This window comes from Leucopleurus acutus (genome assembly GCF_964270905.1).
Source record: "Leucopleurus acutus genome assembly, chromosome: 16".
NCBI classification, from domain to species: domain Eukaryota; kingdom Metazoa; phylum Chordata; class Mammalia; order Artiodactyla; family Delphinidae; genus Leucopleurus; species Leucopleurus acutus.
This window is the reverse complement of record NC_139158.1, coordinates 257,730-279,178: the sequence shown is the minus strand read 5'-3', so window position 1 is coordinate 279,178 and position 21,449 is coordinate 257,730. Positions and strand designations below refer to the sequence as shown.

Here is a 21,449-nt window from a genome sequence, read left to right as displayed (position 1 = left end):
CCCCGTGCCCCCCGCCACCAACGTGGGTCCTCTGCAAGCATCCATGGGGACGAGGGTTCCAGGCCCCGCTGGCTCCTTCCCTCAGTGTGGCCTTGGGCAGGCCCCATACCTGTGACGGGAGTTGTATGTAGGGCCAGCCTCACCAGGCACAAAGCCCACCTTGGGGCTGCCGGCAGATGCGCAGCAAAGCCCCCCAGGTGAGGGTCCTGGCAGCCCCCAAGGTGACGGGCCGGCACCCCGGACACCTGCGTGATGCGTGAGCCGACAGCGGGGGCTCCCGGCCCTGCCTCCCCGTCCGTCTCATCCCAGGAGGAAAGCCTCCAGCGGGAGGCGCCTTGGTCAGCCTTGGAGGCGGATCTCCTTGCCCGAGGGTCCCGGGTGGCCACCTCCAGCTGTCATCCTGCGGCGGGAGATGGATGGGCCAGTTGTGCCGAGCTTTAATGTCTAGGGTTCCTGGGCAAACACGCCTGCATTCCAGCGGGTGGGCGTAGCTGCTGGGAGGTCAGCGGGAATATAAATTATCTTTCAAAAGAAACGCCTTTCTCGAGGCCGGCGGGGCCTGAGACGGCTCGGCTCGGGCTGGGGGCTGAGCTGAGCTGAGCTTGCTGTCACCGCAGGCGTCTAGACCCGCCGCAAGCGGACACACAGGGCCCCAAGACTCCTAGGTTCTGCCACTGACCGCCAGGACGCCGTGTCCCCTCCGTGGCCGCCAGCCGCGGTGCAGGAGCTCCGTCTACACCCTGTGGGTCCAGTTACCATGTGGTCTTGGGTCCCAGCCCCGTGGGGCTCTTTGCCGGATGGAGGGGCCCTGGGGTGTCTGCGCTTCTGTGAGGGAGGCAGGGAGAACCTCCAGGATTCCAGATTCGAGACTCGCAGCCTCTTTAACGCTGGTCTGGCCCTGAGCCACGCAGAGCCGACGGGGAGTCTGAGGCCGGGTCGGGGGGCGGTGCCGAGGTCCTCACACCATGTCAGCTGACCGATGTCTGCTCGCATAACTTTCACAGAATCCTGTGGGACAGGAATTAAGATACCCCATCGTTCAGATGAGGAAACTGAGGCTCAGAGAGGGGGAGCTGGCTCGGGGCATGCGGATACGGAGTGAGGGGTGGGATTTGAACCCGGGGCTTCTGAACCCGCTTGAGGTTCAGGCCTCCTGGCTCCCCCCATCCCGTGGGTCTGGATGAGGCCCAACCTGACATGTGCGATTAGGACGGAGACCTCGGAGGGGGAGGTGCGGGGAGGTCTGGGCCGTGAACGGGGGCCGTCACTCAGGCCCTTGCTTGTTCGAGGGGCTTCCGGGGTCTCCTTTTAGGAGTTCAGAGTCACTTGGGGAATTTGGAAATGTGGAAGGGGTTGGGGTGGGAAGCCCTTCTGAACACCTGCTTCTCTGTGTCTTCCCCCTCACAGGGCAGCACGCTGAGGAAGCGCAGGATGTACGAGGAGTTTCTCAGCAAGGTCTCCATCCTGGGTGCGTGCCCCCGACCTGGCCGCCCGGGGCTGCGGCCCAGCCGTTTCCACATGCCCTGCAAGTTTGGGACACACATGCGTGCTCACACATGTGCAGTGTGCCCACACACACACACATGCACACACAGATGCATCGTGTATGCAAGCATGTACGTGCCCACGAACACACACACACACACACACACACACAGTGTCTGCCCTCCATCCATCCGTGCTTTGCATGTCTGTCTCTCTACCATCAACGCCATTCTCTCCACGTTGATCCATTTGGAGCTGTGTTGAGCGTCTCTCCTGACCTGTTTGGGTTTTCCTCCATGGGGGTTCTCGTGTGCCCCCCGCTTTTCTCGTCCTGGGATCTGAGAGACACGTTGGCCACATTTCCATTGACCGTTGGGAGTGTCAACAGGTTCTCTCCTGCAGAAGATTTTCAGCGTTTTGAAGTTGCTTTGACATGCACGACGACGACGTATCATTCTGGACCAGCCTTCCCAGTAGAACTTTTGGCAGCGATGCAGGTGTTCCGTATCCTTGTGGAACACTTGAGAATTTTAATTTTATGTCATTTTAATCAGTTGGAATATGAATCAGTGTGTGTCTAGCAGCTCCCCTTAAGGACAGGGAGTGGACCCGCTTGGGAGGGTGAGTGACGTCTAAGCGCTAAGGCCCTGGGAACCGCGGGAAATAACCGTCCAGCAGGAGTTCCTGCGGGAACATCACAGCCTTAAAAACCCCAGACTGGACTTCTGGGTGCAGGTGGTGCGTGAGGCTTAGCCTCCTTTTCTAAGAACCTTTGGAGTGAGAAGGAGAAGAAGCAGGTGCACTTTTGTGGGTGCAGAGGCGGCAAGGAGACAAGAATATGCAATGGAGAAAAGACAGCCTCTTCAATCAGTGATGCTGGGAAAGCTGGACGGCTGCATGGAAAAGAATGGAGTTAGAACACTCCCTAACACCACACACAAAAAACCCTCCAAATGGATTAACGACCTAAATGTAAGACCAGACAATATAAAACTCCTAGAGGAAGACAGGCAGGACACTCTGACGTAAATCACAGCAAGATCTTTGTGGCTCTGCCTCCTAGAGTAATGGAAATAAAAAACAAGAATAAACAAATGGGACCTAATTAAACTTAAAAGCTTCTGCACAGCAAAGGAAACCATAAACAAAACGGAAAGATGACCTACGGACTGGGAGAAAATATTTGGAAGTGATACTACTGACGAGGGATTAATTTCCAAAATAAACAAACTGCTTATACAGCTCAATATCAAAAAAACAACCCATTCAAAAAATGGACAGAAGACCTAAATAGACATTTCTCCAACGAAGATATACAGATGGCCAACAGGCACATGGAAAGACGCTCAACATTGCTAATTATTAGAGAAATGCAAATCAAAATTACAATGAGGTACCACCTCACACTGGTCAGAATGGCCATCATCAAAAAGTCTACAAATAACAAATGCTGGACAGGGTGTGGAGAAAAGGGAACCTTCCTACACTGTAAGTGTAGGAACGTAAGTTGGTGCAGCTACTAGGGAAAACGGTATGGAGGTTCCTCGAAAAACTAAAAATAGAGTTACCATATGATCCAGCAGTCCCACTCCTGGGCACATATCCAGAAAAAACTATGATTCAAGAAGATACATGCACCCCAGTGTTCACAGCAGCACTATTCACTATGGACAACACATGGAAACAACCTAAATGTCCATGGACAGATGAATGGATAAAGAAGATGTGGTACATATGTACAATGGAATACTACTCAGCCATAAAAAGGAATGAAATAACGCCATTTGCAGCAACATGGATGGACCTAGAGATTATCCTACTAAGCAAGTAAGTCAGAAAGAAAAATACCATATGGTATCACTTATGTGTGGAAGCTAAGAAAAATGGTGCAAATGAACTTACTTATGAAACAGAAAGAGACTCACAGACACAGAAAACAAACTTATGGTCACCAAAGCAGGGGGGATAGATTAGGAGTTTGGGGTTAGCAGATACACACCATTGTATATAAAATATACAAGGTCCTACTGTAAAGCGCAGGGAACTGTATTAAGTATCTCGTAATAACCTATAAGGGAAAAGAATCTGAAAAAGGATGTATATATATGTGTGTGTGTATATATATATATATATATATATATATAACTGAATCAATTTGCTATACACCTGAAACTATCACAACTGTACTTCAATTAAAAACATGGTTAATAAAAAAAGAGACACGGACATGGATGGTCATTTCAGCAATTCCTACAATGACAAGAAAGTAGAAACAACCTAGAATCTGTCATCGCAGGAAGGTCCTCGCGCCCGGGTGTGTGTGTGGTACAGGTTTATACTCCAGTAAAGCGCATGGACTAGGTCTCCGCGTGTCAACACGTTTCAACATGGATCTCGGACACAGAAGATGGTGCAGATGACGGTGCGTCTCTGCACAATTTTGGCAACGCTGGGTCATGTTTACGAAGCTATGTTACAGTAAAGGTGTAAGACCACCTATGGGGTGGAAACTCACCAAACCCTTTAAGATTTAAAAAAAATATATCCACCAAATCCTTAATAGTCACAGCCTCTGCGGAAGGAGAGAGAACTCGAATTGAGACAAAGGGACGCGGTTTTATCGTTAACATGATGTGTCTGTAGGAGCAGCTCTGAAGCAAACATGACCAAGTAGTCCTGTGACTTCATTCAGGACAGATGCTGGCTGTGTTGTTCATTCTACTTTTCTGATTATTTTTTTTCCAAATTACAAAAAGAAGGACACGACTGCTTGGAGTTGCTGACATGGGGGTGGTGTGAGGGGGTGGGGGGAAGGTGGGGGCAGCCGGGCAGCAGCGGGGTCAGGTCCCCCGGCAGAGGACACGGCGCAGGCCTGGGGGACGGATGTGGAGATGCACTTGCTGCAGGATGGCTGCCCACCCGGCGCGTCCCTCCCGGCCCCCCTGCTCCAGGGAGGTAGTAGAGGCAGCTCAGGGGGCCTGCCCTGACCCTATTTCAAGGGGAAAAGCAGGTTTCAGGCCTCCAGGCAGGAAAAGGGGGTCTCCTGGGAGGGGAGCCGGGGTCAGGCTCAGGGCTGGGGGGCAGCGGCCGTGAGGCAGGGCCCGAGGGTCCACATTCTCCCAAAGCGTCGGCCCCGAGGCCAGTCTGTTCCGGGTGTGCCTGCCCCTTGGCCGCCGCTGACTGAGGGCTGCCTTCTGTGTCTCTTCTGCGGGGTGTCCGCCACTTTCCCTGGCAGCGTTGAGACCCCCCTCCAGAAGGGCAGCGCTGGGAGTGGCCCCACCCGGCCAGTCACCGATTTCCCACCTGAGCTGACCGTCCACACCTGGGACCCAGGGATCTGAGCGCAGTAAAAATGCCCCCAAAGCTTCCGCTTCAGAAATCAGGGCCAAGGAATCGCCCCGATCTCCGTCTCTTCCAGCAGTTCTGTGCTGGGATTTACGCTGCTGAGGGTGGAAGCTCTGACTCTCCGACCTCGGGACTCGGGTTCCAGGTCTCAAATCCAATAGGAAAACCCACCGCTCACACAGGAGGACGAGAGCTTCCTAAGCCCAAGGCTGTGAAATCAAATGCCTCTCATCGCCCTGGAAGGAAACCAAGCAGCAGTCACACGTTTACCGGCACCAGCTTCCACCTCGGCACCAACCGTGACCCTCCAAAGTCACCTGCGTCTTCGCCGCCATGCCGGCCTCCTGAGGGTGCCCGGGGTCTGGGTCACGGGGCAGCTCCCGTCCGGTACGGAGGCTGCTGGACCAGCGTGCTGGCAGCGGCTCCAGAATCTGCTGCAGCCCCGGGGTTGGTCAAAAGCGTGTCCTTTTCAGCGTGTGGCCCTGGCAGGAGTTTTCAAGCAGAGAAATCCCCCTCCTACTCGAGATCTAAAATAAACGCTTTGCTTTGTATTTTTAGCGGCTGACCTACATGGTGCAGCTGATAAGTGTAGGCCAGAAAAGTTTCTTTGGCCAAAAGAGAAACAGTTAATCAGGCAACCATTAAGCTCTTAGAAAAGGAGCGCGCTGGTATTCGTTCCCTGCCTGAGGGCTAGGGGTGGATAGTGACGGGGAGGGGAAGGCGTGAGAAAGGGTGCAAAGACACACAGAATTTGCAAGTACCAAAGTAGACTTGCCATTGGAATGAAGTATTTTGACCCCAAATAATTGAAGGTATACTACACCTCTAGCCGCGTAAATACAGTTGTATGCTCTTTGAATGGCACTGAATGGTGTCTTATGAACAGGAAATTGCTTCGACCTCTGAATTATTTAAACCCCTTGGTAGCCCTAGTGCTGAGCTGTGATTATACTGTTTGCAAAAATATAGGCAGCTCTGTTCTTCTGAAGATAACAAAGGCATTTCATCCTGAGTTAACTTGGACTCAACGTCCAGTGCCTGTCATCTACGTTAAACCTTTGATGTAGGTTAGAATCGCTCCCAGTTCTGAAGCCCTGTCCACCTGCTGAGCCGTGTACACCCTGGGCCCAACTCACTTGTGAAAATACCCGGGCCTCCTGCACAGAAATTTGCTTTCTGTTTTGTTCATCCTGTGATGGAGCAAAGCCTCATCACCCTGGAGCTGGCCATGTGGGTGTTTTCTTAGATTGTCTGGGGTGGGGAGCTGACCCCCCGACCCTCCCTGGCCCCCGTGACCCCCACGCCCCCGTGTCCCCTGCTGCAGAGTCCCTGGAGAAGTGGGAGCGTCTGACTGTGGCTGACGCACTGGAGCCCGTCCAGTTTGAGGACGGAGAGAAGATCGTGGTCCAGGGGGAGCCTGGGGACGACTTCTTCATCATCACAGAGGTGAGTCCGGCTTGGGCGTGGGGAGGGCTCTGCGTGGTCCCCAGACGAGGAGGGCCGCCCACGAGTGGGGGACGCCCAGTCTGCACGTGCCCCTCCCCTGGGGACCAGCATCCCTGATCCCCGTGCTCCGTTCCCCCACCACCTTCATCCTGCATGCGGACAGGCCTCCCACTGGGTATCCTCGCCCTTGAGAATCGCGGGGTCTCCTCTGAGGAAGTGGGTCGGGTGCCCGAGCCCACACGCGTGCAGACATTGCACGGACTGAGCACTCCAGGTGTGAAGGTGAACGTGGGGATCGGGACACGGCCGGGGTGTGGGGGCCGCCCTGAGCCGGAACCCGGCGTGACGAGTGCATCCTCTTGGGGGAGATGTGTGAGTTGAGGGCACGTGGGATCTCTCTGTGCTGCTTCTTACAACTGCGTGTGAATATCAGTGGTCTCCAGTTAAAAGTTTAATTTGGAAGATTGGCGCCAGATTTCTCCACCTGGACCCGCGTGAGTCACTGTTCCCTCCTCCATCCCCCACCACCGCGACAGCTGGCTCTGGGCCGTAATCCGAAGCCGCCACGCTCAGCCTGTCACTGATGGGGGTGAGCAGCTGCATGACCGCTGTGTCCCCCCCGCCTGGGGCTGCGCCTAGGCTACGGTCCCCGGGGCCGCCTCGCCATGGGACCCTCCCCATGACACAGACCCAAAACTATGTGAGTTTGGCTCACTTCCTACTTCCCTGGCCCTCCTGGCGGGAAGAATTTATGTCGCCTGCCCGGGAAAACACACGCTCCAGCTGCACGTTTTGCCGTCGGAGATGAGGAGCCTTCAGCGCGGCAGAGGCTGGGGCGGCTCGAGTCTGAAAGCCTGCTCTGGTCGCGGCCGCAGCCGCAGAGGGGGTGACTGTGCCGTCCAGAGAGAGTGGTGCCGGCCTTGGGGTTGGTGCACAGAAAGGAAGTGACAAAGGCTCAGCCCCTGGTGGCATTTGACCGACATCGCCGGACTTGGAGCCACTTTCTTGGTTTAAAACAACAGAAGTGACTTCCCAGGCTGCTGCTGTCGGCGAGGATGCTCCGGGTCCTGCTGCCTGGCGCCTGCCCGCCTCTGTGCCTCAGTCCACAAGCAAAGTCCCGCCCTGTGACCCGCGAGTTCCGTGGGGACTTTATCTGGGCTCCCGCAGCAGCCCCTCCTGGGAGGGCGTGCCTGTGGTTCTTCCCGCCACCTGCCTGCTGATCACGCAGGAAAGATCTGGAAGGCTGTGGGCTCAGCAGGAGAACCACCTCAGGAGGGTCCTGGTGGCTCCAGCACAGAGCTTTACAGTGTGCGTTTGGGAACCGGGACCTTTGTTACCTACCAGTCCACGTCTCGGCACTGAGCCTGGGGCGGGAGGGCCCTTGGGGTTGCAGCTGAATGATGGACGTGGTTCCCACCTGAGACCCAGGGCTGGGGGTGCTTCTGCAGGAACCCTGCTGAGGGATCCACCCGCAGGCAGCATTCCTGTCCTGGGGTGGGTGACTCGTTCAACAATGTTTCTTGAAAGAAAGGGGAAAAACCACAGACAGAACAAATTATGATTCCTGCCAGCCAGGTCTCCCCTCCGTAGACCTGAGAGGCCGCAAACCCTGCGTTTCAGCTCCCGCCCCGGCCGTGACCTCAGAGAGGTCATCTCAAAGGCTCACGCCTGCTCTCCCCAGAAGCAAGCCCCCGGGGTGAAAGTTACGGCTTGACTCAGAACATTTCCGGGGCTCTACTCTCAGGACTTTGAGGGAACTGTGGTCCCTCGAGGTCTGTGCTTTTTATCTCAGATCCTCATGCGAAGGTAGCCAGTGTCTGGTTCGTGGTTTCTGGAGGACGTTCCAGCAGAAAGTTGCTCACACTCTCCAAATGCAGCTGAGCCTGCCGTCGGACACAAGGGGTGTTGGGGTTTGCACTGGCCTGCACCGTGTTTTTTTTTAAAAAATTTTGAATTAATTGTCACTATTTAAAAATCAGGGGACTTCCCTAGTGGCACAGTGGTTAAGAATATGCCTGCCCAGATGCAGACCTACTAGAGAATGGACTTGAGGACACGGGGAGGGGGAAGGGTAAGCTGTGACAAAGTGAGAGAGTGGCATGGACATATATACACTACCAAATGTAAAACAGATAGCTAGTGGGAAGCAGCCGCACAGCACAGGGAGATCAGCTCGGTGCTTTGTGACCACCTAGAGGGGTGGGATAGGGAGGGTGGGAGGGAGGGCATATGAGGATATATGTATACGTATAGCTGATTCACTTTGTTATAGAGCAGAAACTAACACACCATTGTAAAGCAGTTATACTTCAATAAAGATGCTTAAAAAAAAAAAAAAAAAGAATCCGCCTGCCGATGCAGGGGACACGGGTTTGAGCTCCAGTCCGGGAAGATCCCACATGCTGCGGAGCAACAAAGCCCGTGCGCCACAACTACTGAGCCTGTGCTCTAGAGCCCGCAAGCCACAACTACTGAGCCTGTATGCCACAACTACTGAAACCCGCGTGCCTAAAGCCCGTGCTCCTCAACAAGAGAAGCCACCGCAATGAGAAGCCTGCGCACCGCAACGATGAGTAGCCCCCGCTCGCTGCAACTAGAGAAAGCCCGTGCCCAGCAACCAAGACCCAATGCAGCCAAAAAATAAATAAAATAAAATAAAATAAAATAAAAATCAGGTATTTTCCATGAAAACCTGGATCTCTTCTTCTTGAACGTCTGGATCAGGCCACTTTGGATCTGCATCCCTGCCTGGCTGCAGCCAGCTGGACCCAAGAGGCGGCTGCCCCGGGTGTGACACGCTCCCCACTTTGCCCCAGTCCTCACCCTGCTCCCTTGCATCCCCGGCGGGCTCTGCACACACTTGCAGGCCACTGAGTTTGCAGCCTCGGTTTTGAGGCCCAGGGAGTGAGCATCTCTGGCCAACACAGACAGTCGTCCGTTATTCTCTGGGGCCAAGGCCACGGGTAGAAAAATTGTGAAGCCGTGTGAAAGACGGGTCAGCGGGGTTCCTCACAGAGCTTACAGGGACTGTGACAATGGGAGCTTTGAATGTGAGCCCCACGGCTGTGCAGTCTGACCTCACCTGTGGGGTCCTTCCCCAGGGACACGCCGATGCCAGGTAGTGGGTCCCAGACGCGGCCGTGTCTTGCCCCTGCATCCCTGCTCTGGACCCGCCCTTTTGCTCTGGGAGTGCTGGGCCCTCAGTGTGGGCGTGAGCGTGCGTATGCACGTGTGTGTCCGAGCATCCTGCACTTCTCTAGAGCAGTGTGAGTGGTGTGCACATTGCTTCCTGTGTTTCCTGCGTGTCCCTACCTCCTCGCCCTTCCACTGACGCCCTTTGGGCCGGGGGTGTCTGTCTGCGTCTTCTCTGCTGCTCTGGGGCTGGACGTTGCTCTAGCTCATCCATTAAAGGCCGTCAGAGCCGAGTTCCGTGATTGTCTTTGGGGGCGAACCTGGCGCCACGACCGTGTGGTTTGTGTTATGGGCGGCGTGTTCCTTATAGAATCACCAGGAGATGGTGACGGGTGGGGTGGGGACCCTCTCCAGGGGCTCCTGACGCCTCCTGCCACAAAAGCTGTCTGAGGAGGGCCTTGGGAGAGCGATTCGGGGACGGGGACACTGCTGGTTCTGTTGAGGGAGTTCGGCTTTGTGGCCGAGTGTCCCCCCAACGCTGACCGAGGGGGTGGCAGTGGGGGCAGAGTCACAGTAACAGCGATAGTACGGCCCGGAGTGTAACCCAGCCCCCTTGGAAGGTACGGTTTTCACAACATCGTAAAATGTATTCAAAGTGGTTTCCTTGGCAACTTGGATGTTTTTCCCTTTTCCTCTGTGGTCCACCAAATTGGGTAAGTCACGGTGGTGCCTCAGGGTTCACAGGCATCGCACGCTCAGAGCTGAAATGCAGCCGCAGAGACCTCTGCAGCCTCAAGCCACTGTTTCCCGTGGGGCCAGAAGTGGTCACCGGCCGCATCTGAAAGGGGTGTGGTGTCCGCCCCACAGCCGTGTTCTCTCCCAAGACTACCAAGGGATGAGCCGACGTGGCCTTTAGAGGACGTGGTGGGAAGATCGGAGTAGATTCCCTCGAACAGGCTGCTTGCACATGTATGTGTTTCAGCACATCGTCCGCCCCATGTTCTCGTGACACCCATGAAGCCGACAGCTGGACAGGAAAGGACGTTTCCACTGCAGATGCGCCGGGAAGGGGCCCAGGCCCCAGGCCCCGCTGTGAGGGCTGATTTCACGGGTCGACTTGGCCAGGCCTCAGGACGCAGATGTTTGGTCCAACGCGGGTCTCCAGGTGTTTCTGTGAAGGTGCTTCTCAAATGCGGTTGACACCGATGTCAGTTGACCTTGGGTGGAGCCCCTGACCTCTGTGGTGAGCGTGGGCCTCCTCCAATCAGTTGAAGGCCTCCTTAAGAAAAAGAGGGCCGAGGTCCCCCAGGAAGAGGGATTCCCCGCAGCTGGCCTTGGCCTTTGGACCGAGTCCCGGCACCCACTCTTCCCTGCCGGCCTGCCTGCAGAGTTTGCACGTCAGCCCCACGGTCGTGTGAGCAGATTCCCTAACGTAAATCTTTGCCCAAGTGCACAGGCCGTCGGTCCTCTTTCTCCGGAGAGCCCTGACCAGTACCACTGCCTTCCGACCCTTCTGGAACGCTCAGGCCTCTGCTCAGGTGGGTGTAGGGGCCCGGCTGCTCCGAGGCCCCAGAGCTGCAGGTGGCGGGGCCCGGGGCTCCTGCCGCGTGTGCTGGCCCTGCGAGCGGAGCGGGGCTGCGGGACCCTGGCTCGCGGCTTCCCGTGGCTGGCAGGCCTGGTGCTGCCCTTCCTCTCTGTGGAAGCAACACCTGTGGAGGCCACGCTGGCCTTGGCGCCGGGCCCCCGGCTCCCTGCGCGTGGACCAGCCGGGTCCCGCTCCCCCGCTGTGGACCTCAGGCCACGCCAAGGCCTCATCCAGGGGAGTGGGAGCGCGGGCTGCCCCGGGCCCCCGCCCTTGGCTGGACCTCAGTCCATCCCTCTGCCCTCCTGGGTGGATGCGGGTGAGCACAGCCTGGGGCCAGTGACAGGCTGCTCTGGGAGCTGTTTCCCCAGGTGTGGAGGCGCTGGCAGAGACCCGCACCTGCACAGACGTGAGAAACGGCTCCTGCAGACGCCCGATGAGTCCCTAACAGCACGTGCTGGGCTCTGGGAGCCAGGCGGGGCTGGCAGAGCTGGGCTTGCGTGACCCCAGGGTCTCCGTGCCAAGCCTCCCGGCAGGGGGCTCCTTGTCTCGGAGCTCCGTGTGCTCACACCAGCCGTCTCTGAAGCTGTGGGCGCTGCCAGCCCCTCGGACACCTGACCCCCAAAGCTCGTGGAGCGGGTTCTCAGCCGACCAGGGCAGACCTGCGGTTGTCAACCTGGGGCCCCACAGACGTGAGAACAGAAGGCACCAGTGGGTCTTCCCAGGGGCCCAAGCACCCCTGGCCCCTCAGGACCCGACCTGCAGCAGCCCGGGGGGCCGTACGTGGCCTGGCTGTTCTCGGGACCTCTTCTAGTTACCGAAGCCTGAAACGCCCTGTAGCCCGAGGAGCTCTCGGCCGCCAGCAGTGGGACCTGCGGGCGTTCCCGGCTGCGTCTGGCAGGACAGACCCTGGTGGGCCTCCCCCAGGGAGAGAGGGCGTGTGGGGCTGGCAGGGAGGGGCCAGACGCGTCGAGAACGTGCCAAGTCCTGTGAGGCTTGCAGACTCAGGTTACTTCCTGGACCTCCTCTCCCTCCAGGAAGACCCTGGGAAGAGGACGTGGGTGGGGCCAGGCCTGGGTCTCAGGTCCCCTCTGCTGCAACCCTCCCCGTGGCCAGATTCCACACCTGGCAGAACCTCCGGGGCCTGGGGGCAGCTGGACAAGAGCGGGTTCCCTCCCCGCCAGCTCCCAGGCGGGCTGCACAGCTGGAGGCATTGCCATGGAAACGTGAGCTTGGATATATCATCTTCTCTCTTTGCAAATCACTTCTATGAATGTCCACAATGTTGAAGCGACTGCAAAGCAACCCCTTCGACGCTGCCATTGCCCCGGGGGCTTTCCTAGCTGATGCTGCGCCACTCACATCTCAAGGGTGTTCCGAGTTCGCCGTCGTCTCGGGAACTTTTACGGAGACCGCTGCAGGCCACAGTGCACAGATCCGAGGTCACAGCCATCTGTGACTCAGCCCGTCCGTGCCCCCACCGTGCACCAGGCCGAGGCTCAGTGTACTGGGGGAGGGGGGTGGGGGGGCGACGGCCGCCGCTGGGCAGTTTGCTGTGACTTTGCAGGGGAGGGAGAGCATGGGTCCCACATGGAGAAGGGAAGGCCAGGGAGGTGGAGCAGTGACCCCGGGTGGCGGTGGGTTGGGTATTGACGTATGAGTAGGAGTCCTCCAAATGGAGAAGGTCGGGGAAGGGCATCCAGAGGAACACTGGGCACGAGGCCAGAGGCGCCAGCTGTGGTGGGGGGCAGGGTGCTGGGGGCTGAGTGGGGGTGGGGGGCGGTGCCAACTTCGGGGCAGCAGGACCACACACACCCTCCGCTCCGGACAAGGAGTTTGGACGTCCACCCTGTGTCCCCTGCAAGGTCAGGGACATCTTGTCCAGCTGCCCAAGCTTCCCTGTGAGCCAGACGCCCACAGCCATCCCGCCCTGAGGCTCCGGCTCCCGAGGGGCCTCCCACGGGCCTGGTGGGTTTGCTCCTGTCCTGGGACCCTCCCTCGCTCGAGAACCTGTCTGAGGGGCTCACCCTGGCCCTCCGCCGGACGGGCGGCAGCCCTCACGGCTCAGCCTCGGGGGCCCCGCCAGGAGGTGCTGAGTCTGGTCGGCACCTGCGCAGGGTGGGTGCGGTCTCCGTCTCCGTTAGTTGCTGTTGGGTTTCCGTGGTCGGTGCCAGACCCTCCCCGTCCAGGGAGTGAGAGCAGTGCCCCTGGCCACGGTCAACATCAAAGGACGGCAGTCTTGGTCCAGAAAGTAGCAGGAAGATAAACTTTCCTTCTGGACTGAACCAGAAGGAACGGTTTTCCAGAAGCCAGGCTGGGCTGGGAGCCACACTGCACCTGTGTCCACTGGTCCCGGCCGACTCGGACCTCTGTCCTCCATGCCAGCTGGGTCACCAGTAATGAGAGGTATCCGGATCTCAGAGGAGTTCTTTTTATTTAGAGACTGTATTTTTTAAGGGCAGTTTTGGGTTCATAACAAAGTGGATGGGAAGGTGCCGAGATTTCCCACCAGCCCCTCCCCGCCCCACCACGGGCACAGCCTCCCCTACTACCAACACCCCCGCCAGGTGGTGCATCTCTCACGATCGATGAACCTGCATGGACATTTCACAGTCACCCAAGGTCCACCGTGGTAGGGTTCACTCTGGGTGCTGTATGTTCTGTGGGTTTGGACAAACGCCGTATCACACAGTGGTTTCCCTGCTGTAAAGGCCCCCTCTGCTCACCTGGTCGCCCCCTCCACGCCCCGACGCTCAGTCTTTTCACTGTCTCCCTAGTTTTGCCTTTTCCGGAATGCCATGTCGTTGGAAGCACACAGCCCGAAGCCTTTCCTCACTGCGCCTGTCACTCAGGGGTGCGCATGTAAGTTTCCTCCGTGGCTTTTCAGGGCCTGACGGCTCACTTCTTTTTAGTGCTGGTCTGGATGGACCAGTTTGTTTATCCGTCACCTGCTGGAGGACACCTTGGTGGCTTCCAGTTTTGACAGCTCTGAATAAAGCTGCTGTAAGCACCCTCGTGCAGGTTTTCGTGTGGACGTGAGCTTCCGACCTGACCCTGTGGGTAAATACCAAGGAGCACAACTGCTGAATCTTAGAGGAGCTGGAGATGACCCCCGACCTGGTGTCTGCTTGGTGCTCGACAGCACCTCTCCTGATCCCACGGGGGGGCTCTCACACCCGGGATCGCCCAGGCCCTGTCTTGGGCGGCTCTGAGGTCCACCGAGAGGGTCAGAGGAGTCCAGGGGGCTCCCAGGTCCTGACGCATCTCCTTCCTCGTCACCTTGTCATCTGGGGGCCGGGGCTGGGGACCCATCCTCTTGGAGCCCCCCCCTTTTGTAGGCCCCAGCCCGTGCACCTCAGTCACCCTTGCCCTGGTGAGGACGGCTCCCGGTGCCGGCCAGGCGGGCACTCCTGGGCTTTGCAATGACCTGACCACATCCCCTGTGGGCGGACGCACTGAGCCCACACGCGGTGCCCCCAGGTTGACACGCTGTCGTGTGCCTCGGGCCTCCTCGGCCGTGCGTCCCCAGGAGCATCCCGTATGTGAAGGTTCCGGTGAGGCTGCCAAGGTCCGCTTCTAGGTGCCGAGGCCTGGAGCTCAGAGCTTCTGAGTTCAGGGATGAGAGCCTTTCCTAAAATGAATTTAAAATAATTATGCCCGTAAAATGTCACTTGCTGGGATAAGACCAGTGACACAGAGGCATCTTCAGAAAAGGGTGACACCACCTCCTCTGCCCCCGTGACCGTTTGTGTGGGTCCCTCCTACAGTCCTTCTCATTGACTTGGCTCCTTCCTGATTTTTTTTTTTTTAACTAACGTAAGAAACAGTTTTAAAAGTTGGGGGTGCACCCCCCCAAAAAGTCTAAAAGCACCATCTTCCATCTTCCTCCCTCCCCTCGGCCCCCCTCAGGAGGCTGGAGGAACCCTGAGGGCCTGTGTTTCCCATCCTCAGCCGTTCCCAGCTCTGGTTTCCCTGGTATCCGCACACAGCATGAGGCGTTCCCAGACAGACAGATGTGGAACTCATTTGCTGGATTCCGAGGTCCTGCTTTACCCCGGACGGGATTCCTGGCACCAGGGGAGGAGAGATAAGCAGCGTGCAAAGACCGTTGCCATAAACACGCCTGATTTGTCCGTGGAAAGTCCAACAGATGCGCTGTCCTGGACGAATCCCCGTGCGGGGGTGTCGACTCCCTCACCCACCGCTGCCCACTGGCCGGGAGCTGGGTGGCCCGAGGGCGGCTTCTGGCCCCACCATGGCCGTGCTGCTGCAGGCCTGCGCGCGCTGGTTCCCTGAGTCTGCGGTGGCCGGCGTCGTATCTCTTCTGCAGATGAGGAAACCGAGGCTCGGGCTGTGCCTTGCCTTCCCCTGAGTGCGGCCAGCACGTCGTGGAGCCAGGCTTGGACCGCGGGGAGCCGCCCAGGGCACGGGGCTCAGGCCGCGTCGAGGGCGCCTTCCCATACCTGCCTCCTGTGTTCTTCTTTCAGTTGTCCTTTAGCTTACGGGAGGTGATGCTGGTGCCTGCTTATGGCTGTGATACTGTTTCTTTTAAGATAGATATTTATTCAAATAAAATAGTGTTTGCTCTCCCTGAACTTGGTGTCAGTGGGATCTGAGAGTGACTGCTCACTGCACGGCTGGCCTTCGCACTGACACGCTCGTGTGTCCCCTCCCCTGCTGGGCCGGATGCGCACGAGCTCCAGTCTCTGCCCGGCGCGGCTGCGGGTCCCTGGTGGGGGCTCCTCTCTCACCAGGTGCCGTCCCTACTGAGCCGCTGACCCTGACGTCCCCCAGCCCCACCCCGGGCCGCACCGTGGGGCGGGGCCAGCGGCCCACAGCCCTGACCTGTCTGCTCTGACCCCACCAGGGTGTGGGTCCTGGGGCGCCCGCGCCTGCCGTTCTCCACTGCGTAGGCTTCCCCGCCCTCGAGCGGAGTCCGGCTCACAGGCTGGAGGAGTGGGTGATGGCCCGAAGGCTGGAGGAGACGGAGGTGGGCCATGTCCCTGGGGAGGGCGAGGCCCGCGCGGGCGGGACCGCGGCTCCCGGCTGTGCCAGCGCCCGACCCGGTCGGGGGGGCTCTATGCCGGGCTGGAGGGGCTGCTTCAGGGAGCGGGAAGCCCGAGGCCCTGCTTCAGCGAGTGCGTTCTCCTCGACCTTGGCTGCTTTCTGTCTCATAAAGGTCACGCGTGCCCGTTGTCGAAACCAAAGAGTTGATGTGGGTTTCGACTTTGTAGAAAAATTTAAAAACTGAAAAGCGTTGAAAGGCAAACGGGCCTTTCGTAACCCCTTCTCCTCCAGACTCCAGCAGTGACGTTTTCCTTGTGCTCCTCCCTGGCTGATTCCTATGTGACCTGATTTATTTTTAGAGTTGGGTTGGAATCAATGAGAAATTTGGGGAATATGATCTAGAGTTCTGGCAAGTGTGTTTCTCCAGCCCCCAGAGTTCCGGCTCTCAACTCCCCGAGGGTGCCCATGCTGCCTTCACGCCCGTCTGGGAAATGAGCTCGGACAGGACGGCTGTTCCAGGGCTGCGGTGATTTCGCTGGGGTGGGAAGGCCGGGCGCGTGCTGGTCACGCCTGTGGCCCGTGTCGTGGGAACGCCGGGCCCTGCTGGTTGGAGGTCCCACCCCATCGAGTCCGTCCGCCCGTTTCCCTCGCTCCCCGCCCTTGGGCTTGGCGGCTCTGCCTTCCCAGGACAGGAACGTCCTGCCGTTGCGTCAGGGCTCGGGGGTGGCGGCCTGTCAGCCTCAGCTGCTGCAGCAAAGAGCCCCCGAACCACTGCGGTGAAGAATGAGGAAGTGTCTGTCTTGTGAAGTGGTGACCCCACGGTCGTCACAGGCACCCCTGGGGGGCGTGGCTCTGTCCCTCGTGGCCCTTCCTCTCGTGGCCCCACTGCCCCTTGCCAGACCTCCCCCCGTGGAGGCTGGGCTGTCAGCAGCGGGAAGAGAGTGTGGTGCAGTGCACACCCTGTTGGGGACAACATGGTCCCGTGGCCATGTGCTCCTGCAGCCCTGGGACGTGTGAGGACCGAGCGGAGCGGCCGCCTGTTCCCTGTTGGTCCTGCTTATTCAGGGCTCCCCCTGAGGACCTTTCATCTTCATGCCGTCCAGCCTGGAGGGTCTGTTATTACATCAGTCTTAACGGGTGCACGTACATCCTCTGTGTCAGGGTCCCGAGTGGGAAAGCTCCGTGCGTCCCAGTGGAAACAGATTTCATCTCGTCAACCTGCCGTCGATCGTAAGATGGGCCGGTCCACATGTGACCAGGAGAGAAATGCTTCCGGTGACCATGGGGGATGCGGTTGGTTCCAGAGGAGGCAGAGGGCAGGGAGGTGTCTGCATGGGGCGGGGGACAAGTGAGAAACAGAACAGTGGCCCACCCGAGCCCATCCCTGCTCTCCTGTGCCCACTGAGCCCTAATCCTCACCGCTGTCCCAAGCGGGCAGGGCAGAGCCTGAGGAGTGGCAGCCAGTCGCATCGCTTGCACGTGACCTGCTCTGGCCAGTGAGCTGTGAGGGGAGGTTGCCGGGAGCTTCCAGAAGGTTTCCCTGCTGATGGCATGGGGGAGGCGTTGGGTGACCCCTGGAACTGTGGCAGCCACGGTGCCAGCACAGGGACTCGACTGAGGCCACCAGAGCAGGAGGCATGGACAAGCCTGGGTCCAGACACCTCTGTGGGCCGCTGAATTAGCCAGCCCTGAAAGCCCTGTCTCAGTCTTCTGGTTCTGCGGGAGAGCAGTTACCCTTAGTAGCCTTTAGACACCTTGAGTTGGGTTTTCTGTTGTTTGGAGCTTGAAGCATCTCATCAGATGCTTTAAGCCTGGAGTTTCACTGAGTAATTCTATCAGCTGGAACTTCAGCTCCGTCCCTGGGGTCCTGAAGAGGAAAATGATCCAGTTGTAAAATGGAAAATTGTCTAAAATGGGAATGAAAGGCATGTAAGTTATATAAGTGAAAAGGCTGCATGTAAACGATAGTTAGCTTAATGCAACGTTGTCTCAAGAAAAGCGCCGCGGTGCCGTCATCCCTGGACCTGACTGCCCTCCACTCCAGGGGCAGTTGGGAGCAGGACCCCACTCCTCTCTGTGGGGGCAGCACGGGACCACGTGTCCCGCAGGCCCTGTCCCTCGGCCGGGGCCTGTGGGCACACGGCCCAGGGAGCACTCCTGGAGTGCCCGGGCCGGGTGGAGATGGCCTGCTGCTTCCAGGTCCGGCTCCCTCTGTCAGCCAGCTTCGTAAGCACCCCAGACGCCTGCGAGCCAAGCGGCCCTGTGGCTGGAGTGGGGCCCGCGTGGGTCCGCCCAGGGCGTCCGGAGGTCCCAGTCACGGCAGGCACTGGTGGGGTCTTTTGACCGAGTCTCTTGCGGCCCGGGCGGAGGGGGCACCAGTTAACCCGGGCGCAGCCAGGCTAGCGCTGCGAGGCCGGGTCTGGGTGAGCCAGGGTGAGCCGAGCCCACCGCGAGACAGCCCAGGCTCCTCTGTGCGTCCAGGGCATCGGCAGCGGCCGGTGAGGCCAGTGGGGCTGGCGGGGTGATTCATAAGGCCTTGCTGCTACTCCTTGGGCGTGTGGGGAAGATGCCGGGTTCCGACGAGGCTCCGGCCCCAGGGTGCCCCCAGACGGCAGGCCAGGGGGCTCTGCGCGCGGAAGCCACCGGTGCCGGCTCGTTGCTGCCGGGCTGCGGCCCCCGAAGGCCGAGTCTCTGGTGTGGAACGCGGCCTCGCCAAGCTGCCTAGGCTGGCGTTAATCATTGAGCCCCAGTGTCGCGGACACCCCGCCTGGAGGCCAGGGGGCCGCATCGCTTAGCGGGGCGGCGTGACCACGAGGCCACGCGCCTCCCGTCCTTGAAACTTAAGCCAAGGTCAGCTCGGAGCAGCGCTGCCCTCGGAGGCACCTCCAGATTCTGCCCGTGCCCCGCCCGCGGGCAGACAGCTTGGGGCAGGAGCCAGGCCGGCGAGGATGGTGGTGCCCGGGAGGTGCCCTGGGCCAGAGCACGGCCGCAGCTCCCAGACCCCACGCCTCACTTTCAGGTGGGGGGCGTGGAGCCAGTGGGAGGGGGATGCGGGCGGTGCCCCTCGGGGGTGGCCTTGGGCACCCCCACCTTTGCCCACCCGACCCCAGCCGGCCGACCCTCACGTGTCCCCTTGGCATTTGCAGGGCACAGCCTCCGTCCTCCAGCGCCGGTCCCCTGGTGAGGAGTATGTGGAGGTGGGGCGCCTCGGGCCCTCCGACTACTTCGGTGAGTTGTGGGGTCCGCTCCCTCCTGGGGTGGCGGCCGTCGCACAGGGCCCCAGGAGGGCCTGAGGTGAGGTCCGCAGGGGCCGTGGGAGGACCTGGCCGAGGCCTGGGCACCCTGGCGGCCTGTCCTGGGTGCTGGCGGTCCCGGGAGGGCAGGACGCGGGTCAGGACCAGGCCCGGCGCCATCTGAGTTCCAGGCGATGGTGTAAGTGTATCCCAGCGCTTTGTGGGCCGCGCTCGCACAGACGTTCACTCAGGTGCGGCCTTGCGTCCTGAGGTTTCGCTTTTCCCCTAAATCCGCAGCCCTGACGCTCTCTCTCGCCCCCAGGGGAGATCGCGCTGCTGCTGAACCGGCCCCGGGCGGCCACCGTGGTGGCCCGGGGGCCCCTCAAGTGCGTGAAGCTGGACCGGCCCCGCTTCGAGCGCGTGCTGGGCCCCTGCTCCGAGATCCTCAAGAGGAACATCCAGCGCTACAACAGCTTCATCTCCCTCACCGTCTGAGCCGCGCTCCTGCTGCTGTGCGCGCGCACGTCCAGTCGAGGCTGGCAGCTGGCACCGCCCCTCCCTCGGGCTCACGCCTCCAGAGGTGGCGGCCCCCTCCCCGTCTCCCTTCCCCGCCCCCCACTGGCTCCTCTTAAGGGACCCGCCTTCCTCCCCACGTCTTCTGGGGTGAGGGGCCAGCTCTGGGAGGCTCCCCTCTCCTATCAGGCTGGGCAGCTCCCGGCGGCCGACCCCTGTGATGCGAAGCCACCCGGTCTGTGGCCAGGGTGTGGGGCGATGACATGCCGGGGGTCCCCACAGGCACTCTTGGGCTTGGAGTGAGAAGCTGAGGCTGAAGACAGAGAGGGTCCAGCCCCTCCCTCAAATGCCCGCCCCCACAGAGGGTCCTCCCAAGACGCCAGGGGCGGGGAGGCTCTGGCGGCTTAAGCTAGCTCCAGCCTCAGAGGGGCGTGGCCCCCCGGAGCCCACGGCATGTTTAGGGGAGTGGGCGTGACCCTCCCCTCTCCTGGAAAGCTGGGCGCACTGGCCAGTTTGCCTGACCGTCAGAGGCAGGGGTCATCCTCACTGGGCTGAGACGCCCAGGAGAGGGAGGGCACGCCATGTGAGCCTGGGGCTTTCCGAGGTGTGGTGAGCGCTGCTCCCGGCGCCGGGGGAGGCCCCACTGCCTTCCACGTCTTCGCAGAGCAGCTTCTTGGAGACTTGGGAGGAAGTGGAGGGATTTTCTAAAACACTTTCTGGATGAAGTTGTCAGGAACAGAGTCCCCTGTGAGTCATTCTCCAGCAGACAAGCCTCCCGTTAACCAGGAGTCTCGCCCTGGTGGGAAAGCCCGTTATCCGAGCCTCTCCCCTCCCCATGTAGGAAGAATGTGAGTCAGACCAGCCCTGGGCCCACACACCTAAGTCATCAGTCCATCGATTCCCCCTCGGAAGTGTCATCAGGCCAACTCTCACGTGAGCTGGAGGGGCCTGGGGCCCGTGCCCCATGGGACTCCTGGTGACCTGAAGGACAAACGAAATAGTGCAGTTACCCCGATTTGCTGCTGCCCGTGCAGCCTGGGGAGGCTGCCTAGTCCGGGGTGACCCCTGCCGTTGCCTGTGGGTGTTTCTGTGGTGTGTAAGCCCTGCCCTCTTTATTGTGATGTTCTGAATGCTGCATGTGCTATTAAATGTGCAATGACGTACATCTTCCTGACTCCATGTTTTGGTCTGAAATCTTTCATAGAAGATTTCATTCCTTTTGTTTTGTTTCTGTTGTGATAAAACAGCCATAACATAAAACTTACCCTCTTCACCATGTTTCAGTGTCCAGTTCAGGGGCATCAGGTACATTCACACTGTTGTGTAACCATCCCCACCATCATCTCCAGAACTTTCTCGTCTTCCCAAACTGAGACTCTGCCCCCGCTACACACTAACGCCCCTCCCCTCCCCCAGGCCCTGGCCCCCACCCTCTACTTTCTGTCTCTGTGACCCTGACTCCCCCAGGCACCTCTCCCCAGGGACCTCACAGAAGTGGAACCACACTGTCCTGCGTCTGGCTCATTTCACTGTTCTGTCCTCAAGTTTCATTAGCCTGTGTCAGTGTTTCCTTCCTCATTAAGGCTGAATCATATCCCGTGTGTGGATGGACCACATCTTCTTTCTCTGTTCACCCGTCGATGGTGATGGACCCTTGGGCTTTAAGCCCTCTCTCGTGGTCCTGATGTGACGAGCTGGCCACGGTT

The 21,449-nt window shown here is 59.2% G+C and overlaps 1 protein-coding gene across 1 annotated transcript in view; it reads left to right on the top strand.

Moving 5' to 3' along the window:
- The window catches only part of PRKAR1B (protein kinase cAMP-dependent type I regulatory subunit beta), a gene marked incomplete at its 3' end in the record, with an annotated part of 84,802 nt that extends 65,077 nt beyond the window's left edge, over positions 1 to 19,725 (top strand). Inside the window, exons 8-11 of the mRNA XM_082856313.1 lie at positions 1,408 to 1,468; positions 6,155 to 6,276; positions 19,144 to 19,225; positions 19,553 to 19,725. Of these exons, the coding sequence (XP_082712439.1) occupies positions 1,408 to 1,468; positions 6,155 to 6,276; positions 19,144 to 19,225; positions 19,553 to 19,725 (438 nt within the window). The remainder of the gene's footprint in view (positions 1 to 1,407; positions 1,469 to 6,154; positions 6,277 to 19,143; positions 19,226 to 19,552) is intronic.
- Positions 19,726 to 21,449: the final 1,724 nt, after the last annotated feature.